Source organism: Poecilia reticulata, chromosome 17, assembly GCF_904066995.2.
Source record: "Poecilia reticulata chromosome 17, P_reticulata-male-v2, whole genome shotgun sequence".
Lineage (NCBI taxonomy): Eukaryota > Metazoa > Chordata > Actinopteri > Cyprinodontiformes > Poeciliidae > Poecilia > Poecilia reticulata.
This window is the reverse complement of record NC_088846.1, coordinates 12,109,364-12,133,986: the sequence shown is the minus strand read 5'-3', so window position 1 is coordinate 12,133,986 and position 24,623 is coordinate 12,109,364. Positions and strand designations below refer to the sequence as shown.

General features: G+C 39.3%; 1 protein-coding gene across 1 annotated transcript in view; it reads left to right on the top strand.

Annotated features, from left to right (window-relative positions):
• epha4b (eph receptor A4b) overlaps positions 1 to 24,623 on the top strand; it is a 99,329-nt gene that overhangs the window by 5,390 nt on the left and 69,316 nt on the right. The window contains exons 2-3 of the mRNA XM_081598710.1: positions 14,597 to 14,661; positions 23,352 to 23,552. Coding sequence (XP_081454836.1) covers positions 14,597 to 14,661; positions 23,352 to 23,552 — 266 coding nt within the window. The remainder of the gene's footprint in view (positions 1 to 14,596; positions 14,662 to 23,351; positions 23,553 to 24,623) is intronic.

Genomic DNA, 24,623 nt, shown 5'->3' with positions numbered 1-24,623 from the left:
CTCTCTGGATACTCTTAGTTTCTCTTCAGGTCAATTAGTCTCTCTAAGCTTTACCAAGAATATGTGTATGCTTGCTCTCTTTGTTGCCCCTGTGATGGAAAAAAAAGCTATACATTTGTGGAAGTTGCTTTCTTGAGAAGTAGTTGTTGGAAGTCTAAATGCTTCCTCAAAGTTTTCCAGTACGATTCTCAATCTCTCTTTCTTTCTCTGAACCTAAATGAGCTGCAGATGCTTTGACCTACAGTTTCCTTTTAAATATCTTCTTGCACCCTAGAGCATTTTTCATCTCTTAATTTATTTTTAATCATCTCACCCAAATGGAAATCCACCAACTCTGAGTGTACCCTGCTTAGCAGTAGTGTCCATACTAAAGTGTGTTGTTTTTGCATGACCTGGCAATAGTTTGGATAGTGATCAGCTATTGATGTTACCTCTTGAATTTCTCATTGTTCAACTGATCCAAGCCAACTATTGAAACCACTTTGCTTCTCTGCAAAAGCCCCAAAACACATCCAGATGGATGTCTGTTCATAGGACACACATAAAGTCGGCATGGTGACTTTATGAGACCCAACGGAGGATGTGCAACAGATACATTTTATCACCTGAGACAAAACTGAATGCACCGACGAGTGTAGGTTAAGACGAGACCAAACCAGAACAACGCAGAAACAAAAGTGAGTTTGACATTTAAAGGACCAACACACAGACGGACAAGAATCTAAAGGACAAAGTAACCATGGGAAGCTTGCTAGCACGTAAACTGAATCCTGGTGTGCAGGAAGCACAGAGCTAGACCAGCTGGAAAACACAGACTCTGGGAGTCAAGCAAGGACACAAACAAAGAACTGTAAAAAACAAAACTAATGAAAAACAAAACACAGACAAGACAAGCAAATGAAAACAAGACGGGGAAGAAGATAAAAATAAAAAAAACAGCACAAACCCCCACAAACCGCAGAATCAAGGCACACATGCATAACTACACCCACTCATCCTGTTTTAATGTATGGCTGGGGGGCAGTTAGGTGGTCAGAGAACAGTGTCACATAGTCCGGGGGCTGACTGATAGATGGGGTTATAAATATGAGCCGGTGACAGAAAATGATTCTGCCACGAGGGCTTCGCCTCATCATGGATTCATTGTGCGTTTGGGAGCGTGTGTGTGCGTGTGTGTGTGTGCTTCTGGGCGGTACGGTGTGGAGCTGAGGGGGCACAAATCAAACGAGAGAAGGACAAGAAGAACAAAGACTGACAGGTAGCCCAAGATAAAATAAACAGCTCAGCTTCCATACTGAGCCTTTGTGTTGTCGTGCTGGGCACAAGTTTTTTTTCACCGCGGTGGTTTGAATGCGAGGATGCGTGAGCATCCGCAGCAGCATTCTTGGTAAGCATTTCCTGGTAATGCTTTATATGACATTACCATCAAATATATTCTTTAATCCAGACAACAAAGCACGAAACATAATCAACTCATTGAATTAACACATCAAATAGCTCCTTGTGGTTTTATGTGCGGTTTATGGTGCTCAAACTCGTTGTTGCTGTGAAATAACGGGACCGAATTTGGTTCGGCACATAAAACACTCCCCATAAAATGTATATTGTAAAGATGCAACAAGTCACGCTCATTAGGACAGATTGAGGCGGCAGAGTAGCAGTTGAACTTTGTTTTAATGGTAATGAAGGGGGTAGTACCAGATTTCCTTTCAGGAACTGGAATATAGCGACCAACTTGACTGGTTCATGTTTCGTTGCAAACGACAAACAAGCTATTAAATTTATTCTCCGTGTTTATGCAGGCATTAGCTACTATTCAGAGCCATTTGGGTCGTTCAGAATGGAGCTCAAAAAGTGAATGGCTCAGAATTTCAATTTGTCTGATCATTTGCCATATATAAGCGGTGTTTTCGTCACTTTTCTGAGATAGATGAATTTTTCCAGATTAAGAGGAAATGTGTACTAAACCTTTGTTTCTGAACCTGAAAAGTAAATCTCTTTTGGCTACCTTATTAAAAGCATGAAATGTGATGTATTGAGTAAGTGATCATTTAGAATTTAATGACTATCTTACAAACATAGGAATAGAAAGTTCCCATGACTGTGACTACAGTCATAGGAAAAGTGTACCTAGTGACTCATTAGTCAGTAACCGCCTTCACCTTGATGGTGCTATTTTCCATTTAACTTCATCAGTTTCTTACAGTGTTGTGGTGGGCATTTTACCCACATCTCATTACAGACTCGCTTTATTTATATCCTTGAGGTTTGTGGGTGTTTGTTGATGCATAGCTATTATAAAGTCCCAACCTCAACCATTTCAATAGGTTGAGGTCTGGGCCCACCCCAGTTGGCTTTTTTTTTTGCTTTTCATTCATGTCATTGTAGATTTACGGTTGTGTTTTGGTTCTTTTCCATGACTCACAATCTAGCCCACATCATCACTCCTACCTCACCATGCTGCACAGTTGGTATGAGCTGTTTGTGCTGATGTGCTGCACATGCTTGGTTTTGGCTTTGTGTGGAGATGTGCCTTGTGGCCAAGCATCTCCACTTTGGTACTCTGCTGAAACGACACGGTTCCAAAAGCTTTTGGCTCATTTTGATGCAAACCTAAATGATGCTGTCATGATCTTTTTAGAGAGAAGAGAACTCATATTTCTCCCGTCTTTCCTGCTGTCTTGATCTTAGCAAATTAACAGGTAGTGACTACGGCGCCAGTTGTAATGTGTTTTTCCTGCCATTTTTATATAAACATTGTTTCAGAGACTGTCTTTACTTCAAATCAGTGTTCTTATTCAATCATTTTCTGTGTGAAATGTTTGCCGTTGTTGGAACACACTTGGTCAGATTGACCTTTTCATGTAAAAAAAAAAAAAGCTATTTCATTGAATTAAGTAGTGAATCGCTTTAGCTTTAACTTAAAGTACCACTTCAGTTCTCACAGTAAGGGGGCTCGTGTATGTCTTGACAGTTCGTAAGGTTGAATGATTCCTGTAGGATGCAGAGTTCATTAATGTCAGAGAAGCCCTTCTGCCATTTTCTGGTGCCTGATGGCTGTGCTGAGGTTTGGGTGTAAGTGGGCTGCCACCTCTTCACCATCAGCACGTTTACTGACCCCTTCCCCCTCTCTCTGAACAAGCCCTTAACTGCTACTCCAATCACTGATCACTGGGCCTTGACCACTGTCAAGCTTGTCCTCTTCTCTTTCTTTTCCCCCTCGCTCCCTCTCCAACTAGCCCTGAACATTTTTGCTAGAATCAAATGTTGTTTACTTCCTTCTTTCCCATCCTTCTGTTATTCTCATGTTTGCTCTGCAGGCTTGTTTTGTGCTGCGCCTGTGAGTGATGGCGTAGCGTTCAGCTTCAGATTTAGGTTATAGGTATAGTCTGTCTGCTAGAAAATCTCAAGCAGCGAAAAAAAGACTAGATTTTTATCATTTAATTACAATTGAAAATGGTTTTGTGATCTGAAAACTTCATTTATTTGCATTTAATTTATTAAAAGTTTTATCAAACACCATGTAATCCACTCAAGTTAGTCACAACTTTAGCAAGCATTTAATTATTTACATGTATTTAGTATTTTATTCTGTGACAGACTGGTGACCTGTTCAGGGTGACCCCGCCTCTCGCCCGGAACGTTAGCTGGAGATGGGCACCAGCAACCCTCTAAGGGACAAGGGTGTATAGAAAATGGATGGATGGATGGATGGATGTACAGTATTTTATTTCTATTTATTGTGTTGCACATGCATGTTCTGCATGAGAAAATATCTCCACAAAATAGTTGATTGATGGAACAATCGACTGATTGAATCAAAATGCCCATCCACGATTAATGTATTAAGTAAACTGGAGTTTCACAATAAAACCTCTCACGTGCCCTGCCTATTATTATTATGGAGACATTTATTGCATCTTTACTATAAAGAACAACACGGTTTAAATTTAAAAGTCCAAATTATTTTTGTCCCCTGTTTTTCCATGGCTGCTCTTTCACACACAGGCAGCGAGAAGTCGCTTCTGCTCGTAATATATATGATATCACATTGATTAGCTATTCAGAAAGAGTAGAAAACATTATTTTGAATGTTGTTTAATGAAGTTCTTAAAGCGAAATCGTAATCTGCTAAAATCATTTTCGGAAACTCTTAACCAGAAATTCCTAGTTATCCACAAACCTTTGATCGGCACCTCTTAAAAGTATAAATGTTACCCCTTAGATTTGCATGCTTTTCTATAATTGCTACTTTTGAGATGAGGTGCAGGTCACAAAGTCTCATTTTTGAACTGATGTGAGCATCCACAACAGAAGCTGGCCTAAGCACACTTTTATGTGTCATGTGATTTCTTCTTTGCCTCTAACGCTGCAGCCAACTCCAGAGACTCCAGGCCAATTTACCCTCCTGTGACCAACCACTGTGTGACAGCTCTCTGTGCGCGAGTGTGTATGCTCTTTCTGTCAGACGGAATGTCTCGAGACAGAGAACAAAAAAGGTCAAGAAGAGCAGAAAAGAAAAAAAAATGCACATTTGAAGTAAACGACAGAGGCATTCCTAAACCATTAGCTCTGAATTACCTACGCCACCTCTTATTCTCTTGCTCTCAGCTCTCAATAGCTGTTTAATTCAGCTGAGCAGAGCGTGCCACAGCATCTTGTTTGTACAGCAACTTGTTTCTGAATCCTCCAGGTTTCTTTGTGCGTGCTGCTCTTGTGCTTTGTTTTGTGCGCTTGTTGCTCTGCGCCCTTGATGAGTCGTGGACGTACAGAGGGAAGAAGCTTATTAAGGAAAAAAACAAGTGTCTGGATCTGACTGGGTGTCAGAGTTCAACATTGTACGCATTCAACAAGCATGCACAGGCGAACCGAAGACCCAATCTCCCCCCCGCCGCCTCCCCACATACTCCGGAGCCTCTTCAAGCGACAAACTAGTGCAGTGCTCCTGTCATTGTCTGTAAGAATATCCTCCTTTCAGTCCCTGCTAGCGCTGTCAGCAACACAGGCTAATATGCCTTCTGCTGCAGTGGAGCTCCAATGGTGCAAGCTTTTCATGTGAGAAATATTCCAGAGTTTTTACTTTTGCAGATCTGAAGTGAATAAATTGAAGGTTGGCAAGAAATGTAGACGGCCACATCCCTGTTAATTTTACTGTACCCTTTACCTCCGTCAAGCCAGCTGTCTAGAGTACTTTAACATCACTTCATGATGTTAAAACAAATGTGATTTGGGCAAAGACAGGAGCATATAAACAGGGTGGGTGGATGAGGGAGTTCTTTGTGGATGTGGTTTGGCCCGGGGCGTCCCACAGATGTTTGGTCAGATTAGGATCTGTAATGTTTGGAACCGAGTTAAATGCCCAAAAGATCTATTTCGTGTTCCCAAGAAGTTTTCTTTTTTTTCTTTTTTGTTTTGGGCGGTGGTACATTTTCGTGGTGATGCTCTTTTGTAATTTGATGAAAGGTGTCTCTAAAAGCGGCATTCTTTGAAAGTAAGGATGTTTAATGTGCTCCAGATAATTACATTTTCAGTCAGTCAAGTACTCGACTAAACTCTGCTTGCGATCTCCGTTTACTGTCTATCATTTAAAGTCAGGCACACTACAAAAAAGGAATGCGTCTAGATTTAGCAATTCTTTAGAATCAGGGTGCATTGTTGTATGTGCTGCTTGAAAAACTGTAAATGCACTGCTGGTGATCTGTCTGATTAACCCTGTGCTGAGGCACTATACTAAATCTATCCTTCAGAATCTTTTGTTTATAAAATGGAAATCGGAACACAATCATAATTATGATGTCCATTATGTTATACCAATATATACTGTCACTGTACTGCCCTCCTAATTATTGAGCTTATAGGCATATAGGCATATGTGATGATTGTGTTTACTTAAAAGCGGTGTTGGCTTGGTGGTTTCCATGATCTTATGACTCAGAATATTAGGGAACATAAACTCCTGATTCAGTAATGCCTTGTTGAAAGTGCTGAACGCTTCTCTGCAGACTATTGCAAATGACACAGCTTGACTAGTGCTATTTTTACCTGTTAGCTGGCTAGCACTGTTTTAATGCATATAATATGTCCCATTCATTTTGCTTCATATGCAGCTGAAATATTCTCACATCTAATGTCTCTCTGTTTGCATCCATTTGTTTGTTTTACCCCATTAATAACGGTCAATGACTTACACAAATAAGCAGTTGTCAGAAACATGAATGCATTTTTTTTTAGATTTTATATACCTGAAAGAAATTGCTTTTTATTCAGTCTTCTGATGTAATCTACCATCTGGTGTGAAGTAATTTATCTGATAACAGGAGCCAATTGTTGAACCAGATGTTTGCAAGTGTAATCTTGCTATTTAAGGGAAAAAAATTAAAGGTGATATTCTGTCTAAACAGAGCTTTTATCTTCTGCTCTGATGTTGTAAGTCAGCCAGCTATGATTCAGAAACGATCATTTATGCATGCAAGGTAAAACCTAATTGAATTTTCCTCAGCAGAATCAGCTTTCATGCTCAGTAATCTGCACCCGTCTAACAGTTATGTAAATAGACGTAATATTTCTCTGCACAATTCTTGTTATAATTGATTTTAATTTTCCTAATTTAGTCCAGGCCAAATTGAAATGAATTTAACTTTTTTTTTTCTTCATAGAGTTTCACAAAAATCATAGAGAATAGATAGTGGGAAAGCTTTGAAAAATGTGGTGAATCAAAGCAGAAGCAGGATTAGACTTTAATTTTTGCCAATTAAATTATTCATACATAGAATTAGTTTGCAAAAGGCTCAAAGTTATTTTTTCTTTTCTCTGAAATCAATCTGGATTCTGTTTTCTTGCAAAAGAAGCAGTTTGGAAATGAAATGAGTGTCATTACTGCAAAAAAGAAAACTTCCCACACACTTAAAAAGCCAATCATAATTCCAATAAAAAAAATTGGATGTATAAAAATTCTCTTCATAAAATATGAAGAGAACAAATGTCTTGAATACATCTTTTTAAAAATGGGACTTAAAATGCTTGATGAAGACTGTGGAATAGTAAAGTTTCTGACTGGCAAATATCTATGTGCAGCCGCTTTCTCTGCATGTTATTTTACTGTAACACATTTCCAGCATGCTGAGATTTTATTAAACTTACTCGAAAACGTTCATTTCTTTGTCAAAGAAAAAAAAAGGTTTATTTTGACAAAAACATCACATATAGTATAAGTCATCTTGAGATTGGAGGAATAAGCTGCAGTGCCCGGCTTCAATAAGAGTAGATGAAGAAAAGATGAGTGCACAGTGAAAGAGCTCAAGGACTGATTGAGAGCCTCTAGTGGTTTGTGGATGAGTGGGGAGCAGTCTGATGAAAAGACAGCAAGTGTAGCTGTCTTGGTAGGATGCCCATTTATTCCTAAAGTTCAGAGCTCAAGTCCTCCCACTCCTTCATCCTGTTCTCCATCCGCTCATTTGTTGCCCTGACAACACTTGCACCTGTTGAACTGCCCTCTCACTGGAGAGGAGGAAGGGGGAAAGGTTTGCGTGTGTGTCGTGGGAATATTTGGAGACATTAAAAGTGTATCTGTCCGTCTACTGGTACAGTTACTCAGCAGAGTTTAGGTGCTGATAGAGATGTGGAATTGTGTTTTAAGGTGGCAGAAATGGTGCAAAGAAAAAAAAACAAAACTATAAAGTAGCTAAATTCCATGAAAGCAGACAAAGACAGATGATTTTGAAGTGTTTTATTACCTGATATCAGATCAGGATGTCAAATCATTGAACTACCTTTGAGTAAGGGATTTGTCCGTTGATAAAGACTTCCTGGAGATTGCTCCACAGGTTGACATTAATTGGTGTTATTATTGCCAATCATGGTGTTAGTTCCAGTGACTGGCTAATTATTAGATTTTTAGTGCATGTGTGTGTCTGTCTGCGGATATATACACGCCACAAACAAACACGGCATGTTTCAAGTTTTTAATATCACTAGCTTTCCTATTTTGACTACAAAAGAATCTACTGGTTTTGTTAAGTTTAGGACATAAAATATTATATATGGGAATCAGCGTTTGTTAGAGGAAATCTAGATTCTTTGATAACACGAAAATAGCAACAGATTCTATGACATTCAGTGAATAATGAAAATTATAGAAGAAATAATATTTGATGTTAATAGCTTTGTTGTCTTGGATTGTGTTCATTTGCAGTGAATGTTAAATAGAAATTGAACAGGTGCATGTCAAATTATTACCAAAGCACAACTTTTGTGTTTCTGACAAACAAACCTGAGACTCTGTGGAAGTGAAATCCACAAGTTTTGTTATTTGTTATTTGAAAAAAACCCCACCATAAATATGAACATCAGGCTCCATACCAATGGAAATAATTACACTCATGCCATTTGCAAAACACCCACTACTGTGTTGCAGTTTATCTCAAAATGAATGATCAGCAACTCGTTTATATTTCCTTTTAAATTCTTCTGTTTGCAGAAGATTTTCACTGCAGGACCTTGATTACTCGGAGCTCTGATTAGCATTTTCTTGAAGAAAAAAAAAACAAGTTTTATTAAAGAAGGAGAAACTCAAAGAAAGAAAAAACTTTGCATAATGAACATAGTGGAACTTCTTTAAACTCTTACACTTCTACATTTTTTTTTCTTTCTGGTGTAAATGTTTTTGTGGCACCCTTTATTAATTAGTAGCTGGACAGAAAGAAGGGCAGAGAGAGAAGGAGAAGAAATGCAGGAAATGGTCCAGAGATGGGAATCGAACCGAGGTTAACTCTCCCGCCGAGCCACCTGGTGACCCACATCTACCTGCTTTACGTTAACTGTCATGGATTTAAGCTGATAAGATCTGATGAACTCATTATGTAGTCACTTATTGTGCTCACTGCCGAGGCTGTGCGGTGGTCTCATTGAGCGGTCTTTGTCTTTGTGGCCCTGGCACCGTCCTAAGGTGTGTGTTTGTCTTGTTTTGTGAGTGTGTGCTTGTGTGTGCGTGTGGCTGATTGTGTGTAAGCGTCCCGGCTCTTTTGTGTGCCAGTCTGGCTGTTGGCAGCTTTGTTTGATTTCTGGCGTGTGGATTGCAGCTTCTCGTGGCCCAGCTGAAGCCATGGACGGGGTCCAACGAGAGAGAGAGGCAGGAGAGACGTCGAGTGGAGAGAAAGAGGGAACAAGGAAAATAAAACACGGGAGACACAGACACCCCAGAGAGAGGAAACGGCACTGAGGAGATATAAAAGAAAAAAAAATAGACACAGAGAGAGATGAGGAGACAAAAAAAAGACACTTGGATGTTGAGGTTTCAGAATTTTAGAGTGTCGTCTGTAGAGGAATTTGTAATTCAAAGGTTCACACCGTCCACCCCCACTTTCTCCTCATCTTTCACTTCCAGAATGTAAACCTCACAGTTTGATGCTGAAAATCGATGAGACAGCTTGTCTCTCTGTAACCAAACAGCCTTCGCAGTAATCAGGTCACATGTGTATATCCACGGAGCCGAGCGTTTAGTTCCTCTGGTAAGAGCCTGGGAAAGCAAAGGTAATGTTTGTCCATGACTCACGTTTTTTTTACTCTTATGCCTTCGCAGAGCAGCAGCGTTCGAAAGAAGCTGCAGCGTGGGTGTAATAAGTCATATTAGGCTGCTAATCAAGCTGGGGATTTGATTTCACAAAACATGTCTTGGAGTGAGTCATTATGTTTTAGATTATTAAAAAGAGAACCATGGATTAGTTTGTTGCAGATTTATGATGTATATGCTGCTAACCTTTTCGCTGCCTAAGCTAACTAGACATTTTAGGCTTATTGTTTGCCAAAGTCTCGCCTCTCACAACGTGTAAACATTTGCCCAATTTTTTCATAAATAGCTTCTTGCATCACCATTATTCCTCCTCCGACTTTATTTCTTCACACCTCCCTGTCAGAGATGACAACACAGCTTTGTAGTATTTTCTTAATATTTTAAAAAAGAAAAATTATTTCGATTTTTGAGTGTTGTTGCTGAAAATAGTTCGACTCCGATATCCGTCTTATCTTTAGTGATTTTCACTGCTTCCACTGCTGCCCAGGTTCACATTTCCTATTAAACCAATTCCCTATTCAACACATGGAACAAAGGTGAAGTAATCAGATTACACGGCAATAGACAGCGAGATTTATGATTGTCAAACTTAAACACAATACAGGCTTTACATTTTTCTCTCATCTTTTCAACACGCAAACGCATACAGGACACACACACAGGCTATTTGCATACTGGCTGTGTCAGCAGACTTGAAACCATAGGTTATACATTATTGATGAGTCTAGACATTGATTGCAACTAATAAGTGCTATTGACGATAAGTGTGAAGAGTGGAGAAAAAGTGTTTATGTGTAGCTTTATGTAAGGATGCAGTTTGGCAAAGGGCTGCAAAATGGCTTTTGAATATGCAACGACATTAGTAGCAATTTAGATTTAGCAAGAGGCTCTAAGTTCTTTTTGGAAGCTTTGCACTTTGGTCGAAGGTGCAGATTATCTGGATTTTATTTCCAAAAGGTTTGTTTATTATGTCCACAAACCAGTTTGGTGAGTAGGGGTCACACGTCTTCACGTTTTAAGTCAAGGTCAACAGGTCAAGTTGACTTTGAAGAGTCACTGTGACATCATTGAAGTGCAGGAGAGACGGCTTCAAAGCAACTCACAGGTTTTATTACCCATTTACAGCAAACATTTAAAGAATGACATCTTACACCAGAGTCTATTATGAAGTGTAAAAAGAGCAAAAAACAGAACATCATCTGCCACCATGGAATGAAAAGTTGCAGAAAGTCAAGTCTGACTTTTTTTTCTCAAACATCGACTGGTAACGGTCGAGTATATGGTCGTTTTGAACAACGGCACCAAAGAGTCAAATTATTACAATGATGCTGGAACATTATAAACTAGTCACATTTGATTAGTTAAACTGAGTGCATCAACCTGCTGCCGTTTGCAAAATCTTGTCAGTGTTTTTGTATGAGTGTAAAGCGTGCACAAATAACTTGCGGCACAATATTTCGATAGCATTTGCCAGGGTTTGCAGTTCCCGTTTTGTAATTTAGCCCACCCAGTTCCTCATTTTTAATCATCTTGGAAAAATCCATTTTGTCACACGACTACAACTCGTCTACATGAAGTGTAAAAAGTCAGTGAAGAGCAAAATATCGACTAGTCCAAAAGTTGAAAAGGTAATGCTACCCTTGTTGGTGTATTAAAACAAATCTGTAATAAGTTGAAGTTATACATTAACAACATGCTTTGGAAAGAGGTGAGTGTTTCTAGTATGAACAATAAACATATTTGTGTGTGGAAGCACAACACACTGCTATACAGTAGATTTAAGCTATAAACTAAATGGTTGTTGTAGCAAGTGTTAAACTACACTGTACTATGACATGTATAAAATCACTCTGTGGATTTAATCCAACTCAACACTCAGTCAGGTTTTTTAAAATCCTGCGTTAACTTGCAGAAGTCATGTTGCCAACGACTCATCAGATTTGGGACTGTAAGTTAGTACCAGTGAGAGGTCGTCTTTTGAAATGTTCTCATTTTGAATAATTAATTGTGTCTGTAAGTGTGAATGCATAGTTTTGGGGTTTTTTTCTAAGTGTCTATCTGTGCTACATCATTTATCATTTAGCTGAAGCACCGTCTTCCAAGACACAAAGGTTTGTTTCACGGGATAGTAAAGCAGGCCAGTTCAGTTCTCTAAAGTCCAGGTAGTTGCCTTCCAGTAGTTTTTTGTAAATAACTTTGTTGCCTTTTAAGCAAGTAAAGTATTTCATCTGTTTTACACCGTTTAGCCCGACACAGTGAACGGAGACATGAGAAAATAATAAATTAGTTTGTTTCAACCAGCCCAAATGTCGAAAAGAACAACATATTTACCGGCAGAGCCAGACAGCTGCGAAGACTTGATGAATGAAAGATTTAAACAGGCTCAATTGCTTATCAAAACCGTTGTCAAAACAATGACTCAAGTTCATGTAAGTAGACTCGACACATCTAGTCTACAACAATCTTTTTTACATGCAATGTGATACATCGGATCCTGTTTTACATCAGAACAACAAGATGCACTTTGGCTGCACTGAGGAAATCTAGCATATATTGTAAATCAGTTGAAGTAAATGTTTTGAAAAAAAAAAAAAAAAGGTAGTCTTAAACACCTTTGTTTCAAGAGCGTTGTAATCTGTGAAAGCGGTTAAAACGGCATCATGACACCGCACTGACGAGCCTTAATCTCTTTTCTGTCTATCCCTGATAGATGATTATACTGGGGAGTATGTAGCTCACCGCTCCGTTTTAAAATCATATATGATTACACTATTATGTTCTGCTTCAGCATGGCACTCTAAAGCCCTGGATCTCTAGGAAAACACTCTAAAGAGTCTTTAGCTGCCCTAAATACACGCGCAGGCTGGAGGTCTACCCTGACCTTTCGCTGCACAGCACCTCTCCTCTGCTCTGTCGGTCTCATCCCTCTCATTTAATCCATCGGCTCAGCTCCGCTGGGCAACGTCTCTGTCTGCTTCATTATACAATGCGTACAATTATATTGCTTGACTGCGATGTGCGAGCGTGTGCGTAGACACAGACTAGGTGAACTATCACACGCACAGAATTCACATACGCTCACATCTCCACAGCATGGCAGCCCACCCTGCTGTCATGGGGTGTTGGGTTGGGGAAAAAAAAAAAGGCTGTCTGATGAACAGCATGAAAACCAGAAGCAGAGAGGGACAGAAAGTAGAAAAAAATACATCAGCAGTACAGGCACTTTTAATTCTCTAAGAGCACTTCGTCACATTCGCAAAAGTGTAATGCATTTAGATTATTGCTTCTCATAAAACGAAACATTTTCGTTTTAAATGTTTACTACCTTAAACTGCACCAAGTCTTTGGCTCACGAATTTGATCAGTGATCTGGGGGCTGAAGGTATTAACCTTAAGATTTTTAATATAGAACATGCAACCTGGCAGAAAACACGATGCGTTTGACAGAGGAAAAAAACTGAAGGAAGAGAAGCGGCGGTCTCTGCAGATGGATGCCCATTAATTATTGATGGTCAGAGGTGCTGATTAGGTGCCGAGTGAGTCAGTCCTGAATAAATCCCCTCACCTAAATGGGTAAGAACTAGTCGCATGTACTGGCCTTGAACTTTACTCGACAATTTGTCTAGGTTTTCATTGCGCCTCCTGCGGGTCTTTGTGGTGCTTTGTTGACTCATTTTTTTTTTTTACCTTATTCACTGTGCATTCATTAGTCTCTTGAGCGTAGTTACAGAGGATTTAACTGTGTTCAAAATTAATTTTAAATGAAAAAAGTTTCTACGCGAGCTAAATGATTTACTTTGCCTTGAAAAACATTTTTGTACACGAGTACTTCACAAAATCAATTTCAATAATAGTCCAAATTAATTTGGGTTAATACCAAATGCAGTGTTCACAGGAATATATCTTTATTTTTAAAATTTTTATATCTGTGCTTGGTCTTGCTGCTTATGAGTTTTGTTTTTCCAATGTCTAAAGGCAAGAAATATGGAAATAAAAAAAGGAGTACAAGGTAGCTCAGGGCTTTATCAATACATAACACAATGGAAACTTGTGGTAGGGTGAGGTTTCACTTCTTACTGAAATGTCATTCCAAAGCCACCATATGGAATAATAAACTAGTTAAGCTGTAACAAGATCTACTTTGGCCCTAAAAGTCACGTCAAGTTAATGCTACACATGTAGAAGTTAAGAGTGAAGCCGATGGACTGATTATCAAAAAAGGTAGTCATCTGCTCTCTCCTTCAATTGGCTCGTTAAAATATGAAAACAGTCACAGCTGCTCCTAATTATCTCACCTGCAAGAAGAAGGAATTTTTGGAGTCAGTGAATTTTGATTTGATAGGACACTTGACAGACATTATGTGCTGACAAAGGAAAAAGAAGAAGTAATGTCTGTGGCAAATTAATGCAGTTTCTTTTTTTAAGTGCTAAACTTTATGCTCACAAACGACTGCTGGGCTAATCTGGATGCTAGCTCCTGTGGAGTTGTCCTTCATAGCGTTGCTCCCCCTCTTGAAGCTACTAATTTGAGCATTTTCATATCCACAGGGATCATCAGGATATGGTAGTAATTTTGTAGAAATGCTCGACTCCAAAGACTCTCAAAAAATGCATTTTAAAATAATTAATATGCTTTGAAACATAATTGAAAGTCAATTTGTGATTTATTCATGTTTTACACTTTGAAGATTTGCATCCTTTCTGGCTCTAAGACATGACATTACCTTTTTAAGTGGAAAAACATTGTTTTGTCTCTGTGATGCTCTCATAGACTATATTTGTTTCCCCCTTACATCTTTATTTTTGAAGTTAAAATTACAAACCAAAACTGATTGTGATTCCAGTGTTAAAACACTCCAAAGCAACACATGACGCATTGCGTGACTCATGAAGACATTTTTAAGAGCATTTATGTGGTTGTTTTTAGTTGAACATATTTGAAAGAAACACAAAATATCTAGTTGTTTTTTTCTTGGACATTAACAACTAATGTTTTTGCTTTTTCCCCCCTCCCTTCTGTTGTTGCAGTTACTTTATTAGACTCCATGTCGGCACTGGCCGACCTCGGCTGGGAGGCTTACCCTAATGAAGGGGTGAGTATCTGCTCTACACACACAAACTATTTTTATGCTGATGCTGCCACCAAAAGTATGACTGATTAAATCAAGCAGGTTGTGCTCTCCTTTTGGGAAACAGGCATATGACGTTAGCAGTTCAACTGGGGAGTATTTCAAAATGCAAAGGGATCTTAGGCACCTGACGCTAAATTTGAGTGGTGGTGGTGGGGGGGATTTACGGATTATTTCTTCTGTGCTGAAAATACGTTCGCGTTGAAGCATCGATTCCTGGCGGTGCTGTATCTTTTGGGATGAGTTGAAGGGATCACTGTAAGGGTGTAAATATTCTTACATAAGAAAAGATGTGTGTGTGTACAGCTTTCTGGTGCTCAAGTGCAACATGCAGGGGGAAGAGTGGTGGGGGTTGTTGCATAACTGGCCTTTTTCAGGTACAGGAACCTTTCAGTGCAGTCACCATGGCTCAGAAAATGACAAGAAGAGGAGAGGAAAAGAGTAAGAACGCAGCGGGGGAAAACATAAGGGCACATTCGATGGCCCGAGATCTGTATGTCACTGTAGCTTGCTGAATGGCTCAGAATTAATTCTATTTCCTCTCATCCTTCGCTTCCCCATTCAGCATCGGTGTGTTAAATTGCAGGATGCCACAGGCGGTTTCATGGTTTTGTGCGGCTGAGAGACGACTAAAGTGAGCGAAGCCAAGCAATGTTGTTTTCCCAAGCAATCAAGTGTGTAAAGTTCTCCTGAGTGGAGTACTCCATTTGTTGGGTCATATTGTGGATGTTGGTGTGTGCGTTCGTTTAGAGCGGTTCAGTTTAGTTTGGGATATGTATTGGATTCAGGTGAGCGTGGACTGACGGCGTCCGAACAAAATAACTCTGAAAAATAAACTAATTGACTTCATTCCGAGTACGTTTTCAAAATTAGGGTCAATTTCTTCTCTAGGAATGCAATTTTCAGTGATTAAGTGTTTTCCCTAAAACAAATTCTGAAGAGTAAAATTTATGTTTAGATTTCCCACTAACAAAAATACTACAACACTAACAACTGAAGTGGTTGAGGCTTTTTCAGTGCCCTTTTGTCCGAGTTCTCTGAAACAGTTTGACAAGCTGTTCATGCGCTTGACGCACAACGTTTCTTAACTCAGATTCTGGGTTACAGTTTTAATGAGTACTGTGTTGCCGATTCACAACACAGCTGACATGTACAGTCAAATTCACATGCCGACAGCATCTACATAACTACTTGCGTAGCAAACTTCACTTTGATTAGAACTGCTGTGGTGTTTTATTAATATATTGTCACAAAGTATCTACTTTTTTTTTTACCTTTTCTTTAAGCATTTTTACATGATGGATCCTGATAAACCTAGTTTTTAAAGCTTACTCCTAATTTCACAAAAATAAAGCTGCCATGAAAAGCAGGACCTAACTGCACAGAGGATACATGCGTTTTTTTTTTTTTGTTTTTTTTTTTTTTATTATTATTATTTTTTTTTTTCCAACACACACAAAGGCAACAGGGATCAGGAGACACGATGGAGGCACCAAGATGAGCTGACCAGCTGAGGGATATTTAAACTGGAGAGTTGATTACTGGACAAGGAGCAGGTGGTTGATTAGAAACTGGGTGCAGCTGTGAGGGAAAGCGAGTAACTGAAGGTGAACCAAAGAAATCAGAGAAACAGCTGATAAAACACGCAGAAAACTATGGAGCCGAATTTAAATACCAAAATAAAGCAAAACGCAAAATTAGATTTCCAAATATAATGACAAAACTGACAGATAAATTATTAAAGCTATGTTTAGACGACTGGGAAACCTAGGATACCTTTCATTTATCCAAGAGCATTATTTTCCTCTCAAACATCCCCCTGAAGAATCCGTCTGAGTTGTTGCATCTCTGTGCTAAAAACTGCAATTGAATCATTTAGACATCAGAATACTTTGTAGAACAGACCTCAAGTGTGTCAGGGACTGTTTATGAAGATTTTAATAGTTAACCAGGTTACAGGAACATCTGCACACGTTCCTGCTGTCTTGCTGTCTGGTCTGCTGTGCTAAAAGTATTCCTGTGTCTGTTATTGTTTGCCGTTTTATGCCTTTATGGGGGCATGCATGCCTTTGTCCACTTTAATCCCATAGGGATGAGCCATTAACATCTCCCCCGAGTTGCTACACTGAAGCTAGACTTTTGGTACTACTGGGGAAAAAAATAACGAAACAAGAACTGATATGTATTGGCTACAGGGTTTGTAATTTATGAGTCTATGCAGAAATCCATCTTGTATCCTCATTATTCATTCTAAAACAATCATTTTTGGCACAAATAAGCCAATTCTTTGAAGCCAAGTTGATGATGAGAGGGAACTACAGTACTAGGGCTTGTAAATTTACTTTACACTTAAATTGACAGGCTGAGGCCTGTCAAAAAAGAAAACCATATTTCTTGCTTGATGTATTCTTCAAGCCATGTAGGGGATACGACGAGCATGTGGAAAAAGATTTTCCTTTTAGATTGATTTTTACTGAATGTGTTTTTATTACAATAACGTATACTAGAACTGTCTTTAAACAGTGTGAGTTGCATAGTTTCGTTTAGTTTTTTTATGTACAGACTTGTTAAGCCCAGCACACATTATGCAACTGGAAAAATTTTACATTACTTGACTCACATCAACCTGTAGGAGGTCAACTTTATAGTTACTCTGCATAATAGAAGAAAGTCTGCATGACTTGTTGCTGATTCAAGCTCACAACCAGAGAGTTTCTGTCATGGAAGACGATTTCAAACATAGCTTTAGAGGCCGGAGTAGAAGCCATAGCTACAGTGGAATTGATTCAAACCTTAATTTGTTAGAATGGCCCAGTCAACTTAAATTCAATTTATATCCAATTTAGAACAGCAACTTTTAGGGATTTTGCTGTTCTCAAAAGATGCCAGTGCAGTTTGACAAAGGTTGGGCTTGCACTGCTTTCAGACTTTTCTTAATAGAACTTAAAAGCCATATACCGTATTTTTCAGACTATAAGCTGCTACTTTCCCCCCCCCATGCTTTGAACCATGCGGCTTATAGCCCGGTGGTGGCTTTTCTGTGGATTTTTCTTCAACCACCAGGGGGCTCTGTAGCAGCAAGTGAATCATTGGAAGTCAACATTGGAAATCAAAGAAGAAAATGCTAAGCATATGCTAGCAGCAGGCACAACGGAGAAATTTCTTCAAGCTCATATGATGCAGCTTTTAAGTTGAAGGTCATCAATCTGGCAGTACAGGAGAGAAATAGAGCCGCCTCACGGAAGCTCGGCGTGAACAAATCTATGGTTCGGTGTTGGAGATGGATTAAGGACGCAGACCCCTTTTGGAAAACCCAGAGCGGCGAAGATACCAGCGGTTTATAACCCGGTGTGGCTTAAATGTGTACGTTTTTTTTTTTTTTCCCCAAAAAAAATTTGTAGGTGCTGCTTATAGTATGGTGCACTCTATAGTCTGGAAAATATGGTAGTGTTTTCACTTTATGTTTATGCACTACTTTGCTTTAGTCTATCACAAGGAGTCCCCCACAAAAAATACACACTTAAGTTAGTTGTTGTAGCGTGACTTAATGTGAAATAGTTCAAAAAGTTTGAAAACTTCCGCAAAGTACTGTAAGCGAAAATAAAGGTTTGACTATGGAGAGAGAGATACAAAATGATAGAAGAGGTGCCAGGGTTGTGAGAAGCTTCTGTGTTTCATATCAGAGGATTATCTAGTTGACCTTTGAACCATAATCCTGAGGATTATTCCCAGTGAGAGCCAATTCCCACTAATATGTGACCAGTGTCTCCCTGAATTAGCCCAAAAGGACACTTGACCCTCACAGGTCATCGTTAATCCAGGTCGCGTAGGGCCGGATATGGCCGAGACTAAGCAGAGCGACCCACTTCTGTCACCGTTTGGCGGGGGTTGTTCCTCGCGAGAGACATAAAACAGAGACGTCCTAATGATGTTTGAAAAGAGGAGCCCCCACAGACTCTCAACTCCCCAAGAGGTTCCTCAGCCTTTTTTTCTTTTTTTTTCCTTCCCAGGCTCTATGTCTGTTTTTCCCAAACTCCTCATTCTGTTAAGCCAAGGCTTGTAGGCCAATTATGTCCGCGTAGGTGTAGCCATCAGATGGTCGGATATTAGTATAAGCTGGTGAATGGTTGAACCTCAGCCCCAATCTGACATCTTTGCTTCACTTCAAAGCAATCAGATGAGCTTCAGGCTGATGGACCAAGGAGACTTTTTTTTTTTAATCATTCTCAACTTTAATTAACTTGTGAGCAAAATGAACACTGAATGATCTGAAGATTGCATGTATTTGTTGACATGGGACGTGAAGAACAAAAAGAGAGTTAACTCCCCAAACATTTCCCAGTTGTACTTTCAGCTTTTAGGCTTTTGTATCAGTGGCCGATATTGGGGGCAACAAAGTTGCTTCACACACACCTGTCCTTCACGACGGAAAAAGAAGTGATGATGAACAGACTCGCCAACTAGGGAAATAAGTCGCTCACCAGGAAATGGCAGTAATCCAGCCACTCCAAACTCTGCTCACAAAGAAATAAACAAAGACATTATTATAAAGCCCTCTTTATCCCTCAATGACTATTCCCATAAATGCTTTAATCACCAATCCCTTGGGGCTCAGCTCTTTGCGTTTGTGTGGGTGGATGTGTGTGACCGTCCTGTGATGTCCGACTGCTCTCAGCTCCGCACAGATGGGTCTATTTAGCTGCCAGGCGCCTGTAATTTACCAACACTTATTTCCCCCTCCCCTCCGCCAATCCCTTTTTCTTCCTCTTTCTTGTGTTGTGTTCTTTTAATTGAATGGAGTGTTGCCTATCACAATGGCTATCAAAGTTGTGCGTGCAGAGGGGTTCAGGCTTTATAATTTGTGTTTTCTTTAAATGTTTAAGTTGCCGCTTGACTTTGGTGTGTGTCTTCTACTTCTTCTTCTTCTTCTTCTTCTTCTTTCGACTGTTGGGCTTCTGGTGGAAAGCAGTTGGATCAAGAAGGAGCCGGTTTTGTTTGAGCTCCAACTCATACGCAGCGGAGGCTGGGTAGATTAAAAGCATCTGAATGTTTTGAGCTCGAAATGTGTGTGTGGATGTGTTTTAGTGCTAGGGACTCTGAAGGGAAATGCATCAAATTTTTGATGTGATGGTGAGCACTCGCATCAGATTAACTTCAGACATTTAGTCTCAGCTCAGACTCTGGTCATCGGATGGTTGCTTTGAAGCAGCCTTGCTGTTTTATTCACTTTAGTCTAGACTGAGATTGTCTTTATTATCAGAAGTTTTGATTTATTTTATCTATCATCGAACTTGCCCATTCTGTCCCTCGTCTCCCATTTCCTGTTGTTACACCGAACTCCGAATTTTGATTCCACCCTTGTTTTTTTGGGTTTTTTTTTTTTTGAAGGAATAGTTCAGTGCTTTTGAGAAGAGTTTTTCTGAAAGGTTGGAAGCAGCCAGTGTCCCACCTGTCAGAGGTTAACTTTCATATCATTTTCATTGTCTATAAGTCCATATGAGTTGGACCCAGAGGTTAAAGCTCCCTTCTTCTCCAGGTTCATCTGAGAAGGGCCAAGAAGAAAGTGGACTTATGCTGCCGTAAAACAAATTCATTTCCAAATTTTTTTTTAGGAACTTTGAAACCAACACAGCATTCCCTTGTGTTTCCTTTTGCGTAAAAATACATATTTTCATGGATTTCGTATACTATGCAATTAGTAGTTAACTTGCAGCAGACATTAGTATGCAATTTTTAAAGGCAGCGACTAAATACTCCAAAACGCATAACAATTAGATCATATAATACCTATTGAGAACTTTGAAACTTTGAACAAAGAAATTACTTTCATTTGTATGTTTATTAGCATGGATGCTCTTCCACTCAAACACCTACTTGAATAATCACAACCCATTCATCCTCCTGCTACATTATAAAACAATCTGTTGTAAACTCCAAAATGTTAAATTTGACTGAGCTAAAAACTATTTGTATTGTTACTGTGTCAGTTTTTTAAATCTCTTTAGAGTTAGTAATCAAAAGTACGTTGTAGTTTTTTTTCATATTTTGGCTTTGTAAGTAGCCAGGTCCTCTTCTCCTTTCTCCTCCTTCCTCTGCTGACTGTGAGGACTTTTATTCAGATCCATTAGAGTACACATAGTATAAAAGAGACTCAGAACAAAGGTAATAATCTGATATCTTGGGAATCTGCTCAGTTTTCCATTGGTTGGGAGAGAGATTGATTGATGTATTCTTAAGTTCCTGCAGGTGCATGCGCATAATAGATTTAGGAGATTTGCCAGCTGTAGGTGGAAATGTGCCCATCGCTGTAGATGTCAAAGCCTCAGTCTTATGACAATGACAGGAGCTCAGAGCAAAGATGGTGGTCCTCTCTCTTCTCTCCACCGCAGACCAGAACTCGTCCAGATGGTGTCTGAGAGGTTCTGTGTGTGCAGAAGAAAATTCATTTGTCCTGCACTTGTATAGCTAAAGTCACTGAAACCGCATTGGTTTATTTTCCCTTTTCTCCCTTTTTTTCTTTATGGAGTATATGGAGTAGAAATGTTCTCTTTGTGTGTGTGTGTGTGTGTGTGTGTATGTGTGTGCGCGTGTGGATAGAAATGTTTTCCTGTTCATGCAAGAAGTGTTCTCAATTACAGCCTTAGTCAGAAGTGGAAACAGATGGTAGCAGATGACAGGAGACAAAGTAGCTCTGTCCTACCTACCCCTTCTCCTCTCTCTCCCTTCTTCTCCAGGTTTCTCTCATTGTGTCTCGGTCGTTCAAGTTGCTTCTGGTTCTTCTTAAGCTCTTAATCAGCGTTCTAGAAAGACGCGCCTTCTAGAAAAAAAAAAAAACACGCTAGGTCTGAGCGAATGTGGAGCACGGTCACAGACATTCCTCCAGCTATCCTGACTCAGATAATCGCTCATATTCAGGCAGACATGAAAACAGAACACATGGCCTCAGTGTTGGTTTACTCTAAACCACAGTTCAAGGAGCCTGGGCCAAGTTTTCCCTGCAGCAGCGCCTGAATTACATTGTCTCTGTGTATTGAGCAATGATAAACAAGATTACAGCCGAGTGGTGCCTTTGTCAGGCGAGTCGTGAGCGGCTGAATGGTCGTCTGCTGTGCTTCAGCTACATCGGCTTTGATTAGAGATTTATATTTTAGTTAAAGAGATTTCACTTCAACACATATTCTCCTTTGCAGCGCTCCCATTTGTGCTCTTCCTCTCTCCGTCTCCTCATCGCTTGCACATTTTCTGCATCTTCCAAACCATCTTTCGTCATACTTCTCCGTCTTATTTTCAATCCCCGCTTTTTTGTCCTTCATTTTTTTATATTTTAATTCCCCTCTCAGGAAACTGGGATGGTTACCAAAAAGTAAATTTATTGATTTTAATTCAAATAAAATAAATAAATATTAACATTTTTTCCACCATAATAGCATACAGCTGATAAAAGCCCAAAATCCAATTTCTCTGAACAGTTGTAAATTAAACGAAATAATCAAAATAGTTTTATTACAGAAATATTAACCTGCTCTGTGCTGTTTTGTTATAGTTTAGCTCAGTTAATGTGGTGCTAAGTCATGTTGCAAAAAGAAACTAGCATCTTTATAAGCCTTGAAAAATGTCCAGGTTTATGTTTGTTTTGATTTTAAACTAACATGGCTAAAAGGATTTTGCTTCACAAGGCTACAATTAGTTACTCCTGTTGCTGGTTTACATTTTTTCCCAATTTTCTTTTTCACTCAACTTTCTACTCAGATGATTGCAGGTATTCTGTGAATAGTCCGAATCTTTCGCAGCTTCTTGACTTGATACCAGCAAATAATATGGCAAACAATTTCATCACGGACTCTGGAAACATCACACCTCAAACATCTGGGACTCTGTGCCTCTCGTCTTCCTCCAGACTCTGCAACCTTAATTTCCAAATCAAAAGTTCAGGCAAGACATTTCAGACATTGTAATGGCTTCGGGAGTAGATGACTTCAAACATTGCGAGCCCAGTCTGTGTGGCGACTTTCAAGCACTAACCCCAGCTGCAGTTTGGACCTTGTGAATCCCCACCAAAACTTTTAAATGCGTTTGGCTTCGCAACCCTTTCAAGGCTCTGATTACCCCTACCGCATGTTTGTTTCTCACTTTTTCCTTCCACTTAACCTTTCCTTAATATGCACTCTGTGAATAACCAGCTTTTTCAGCAATAACTTTTTATGTCTTGTGCTCCTTGTGGAAGACGTGATTGACTGTCTGCTGGACGGCCGTCAAGTCGGCAGTGTTTCTCATGATGGCCTAAGCCAAAACTAGGACATAAAATAACATTTCCGTATTTAAAAAAAAAATGTTTTCATTTGTTCTTAGGTTACTTGCAAGAAACCCAAATTTCAATGAAAAACTGAATTTTGGGTTTTAATTAACTGTAAGCCTCGGCCATCAAAATTAACAATGCATCACTCGGAGAGTAATGTATCAACTGTACATGTAAAGTAAGTTTCACCTATTTAATTGTTGAAAGAAAGTGTTTTTAATGGATATTGTGGTGTATTTAGAAACACCTGTACATAAAAAAAACAACAAAAAAAACGATAGTGTCCTAAAACCTTTAGCCAGCTTTGAAATGTAATTGAAACGGTAAGATAACACATCCCTCTCTTTATCATCCTCAGTGGGAGGAGATCAGCGTGATGGATGAGAGGAACACCCCGATGAGGACCTACCAGGTGTGCAGCGTAATGGAGGCCAATCAAAACAACTGGCTGCGGACGCGGCACATCAGCCGGGAGGGAGCGCAGCGAGTCTACATCGAAATCAAATTCACCCTGAGAGACTGCAACAGCCTGCCCGGGGTCTCTGGCACCTGTAAAGAGGTCTGTGTCATTTTTGCACACAGGCAATAAAAGGGGACACCATGGGAGCTTGATATATAAGAAACGTCTGTGTCCTGTTCTTCTCTTTTTGTTACTTTTTGTTCCCTCGTGGTGCCCTGAACACATGGAAACTGTTCAGCAGTGCTGCTGCCGTTTTGTGACTGCTCTCCGTGAAGACCGTTTGAACAAAAACGGCTTTCTTTTTTTTGTCTTTTATAAAGGCAGAATCAATATCACAGTCAGATCTGAAGCAAAGTTAAAAAAAAAAAAAACATTTGTTAATCTGCCTCTTTGGGCTACTTGAATCAGATTTTTTGTAGTAATCTGGCTTATTTTTGACATTTTACATATGGGGAGACATTCTATATTTATGATTGAAACATTTATAAATTGGGAATAAATAATCCCTAAGCACATGCAATGGAAGTTTCAGAGACAAAAGATTTGTTTTTTGTTTTTTTTATGATGGGAACTGAATGGCATCCCTAAATGGTAAATAAACATTTCATTCATTATGCTGGATAATTTTTTACAACATTTTGTCTTCTTAATTTGTTTGTAGGCAGCACATTAACATATTTATTCATGTCAGGCTTATGGAGAGTTGACTCGAAATGTTTGTAATTTAATTATCACTTGGATGAAATTAGTGCTTCTCTTGAGCGTAACACATTTTTGCTGCAGAGCAGCAAAAGAGCATTGTTTCATTTTGTCTGCCTTTTATCTTCAATAAGCACTAAAAACAAACGCATACAAGCTGAAGTGCACTTTGACGGATATTGAATAGATAAAGAATTATAAGACAAGAAAAAAAAATAAAGGATGAAACAAGATACTCCTGAAATTTTACATGTATTTGAATGTTTTTCTAAAACTTTTGTTTTTTTCTTTTTTCACTGCTGTTGCCGAGGTGAGAATTTGAAGTAACACACCCACACAGCTACATGTGCATTACAGTGAAAACACTCCCAAACATTCAGACAGATGGCAGGAATATGAACAAATAGCTAATACCAGTTTATCGTTGGTTAAAGTTTAAAAGTCTGACATTTATCCGACCTGAATATTGAC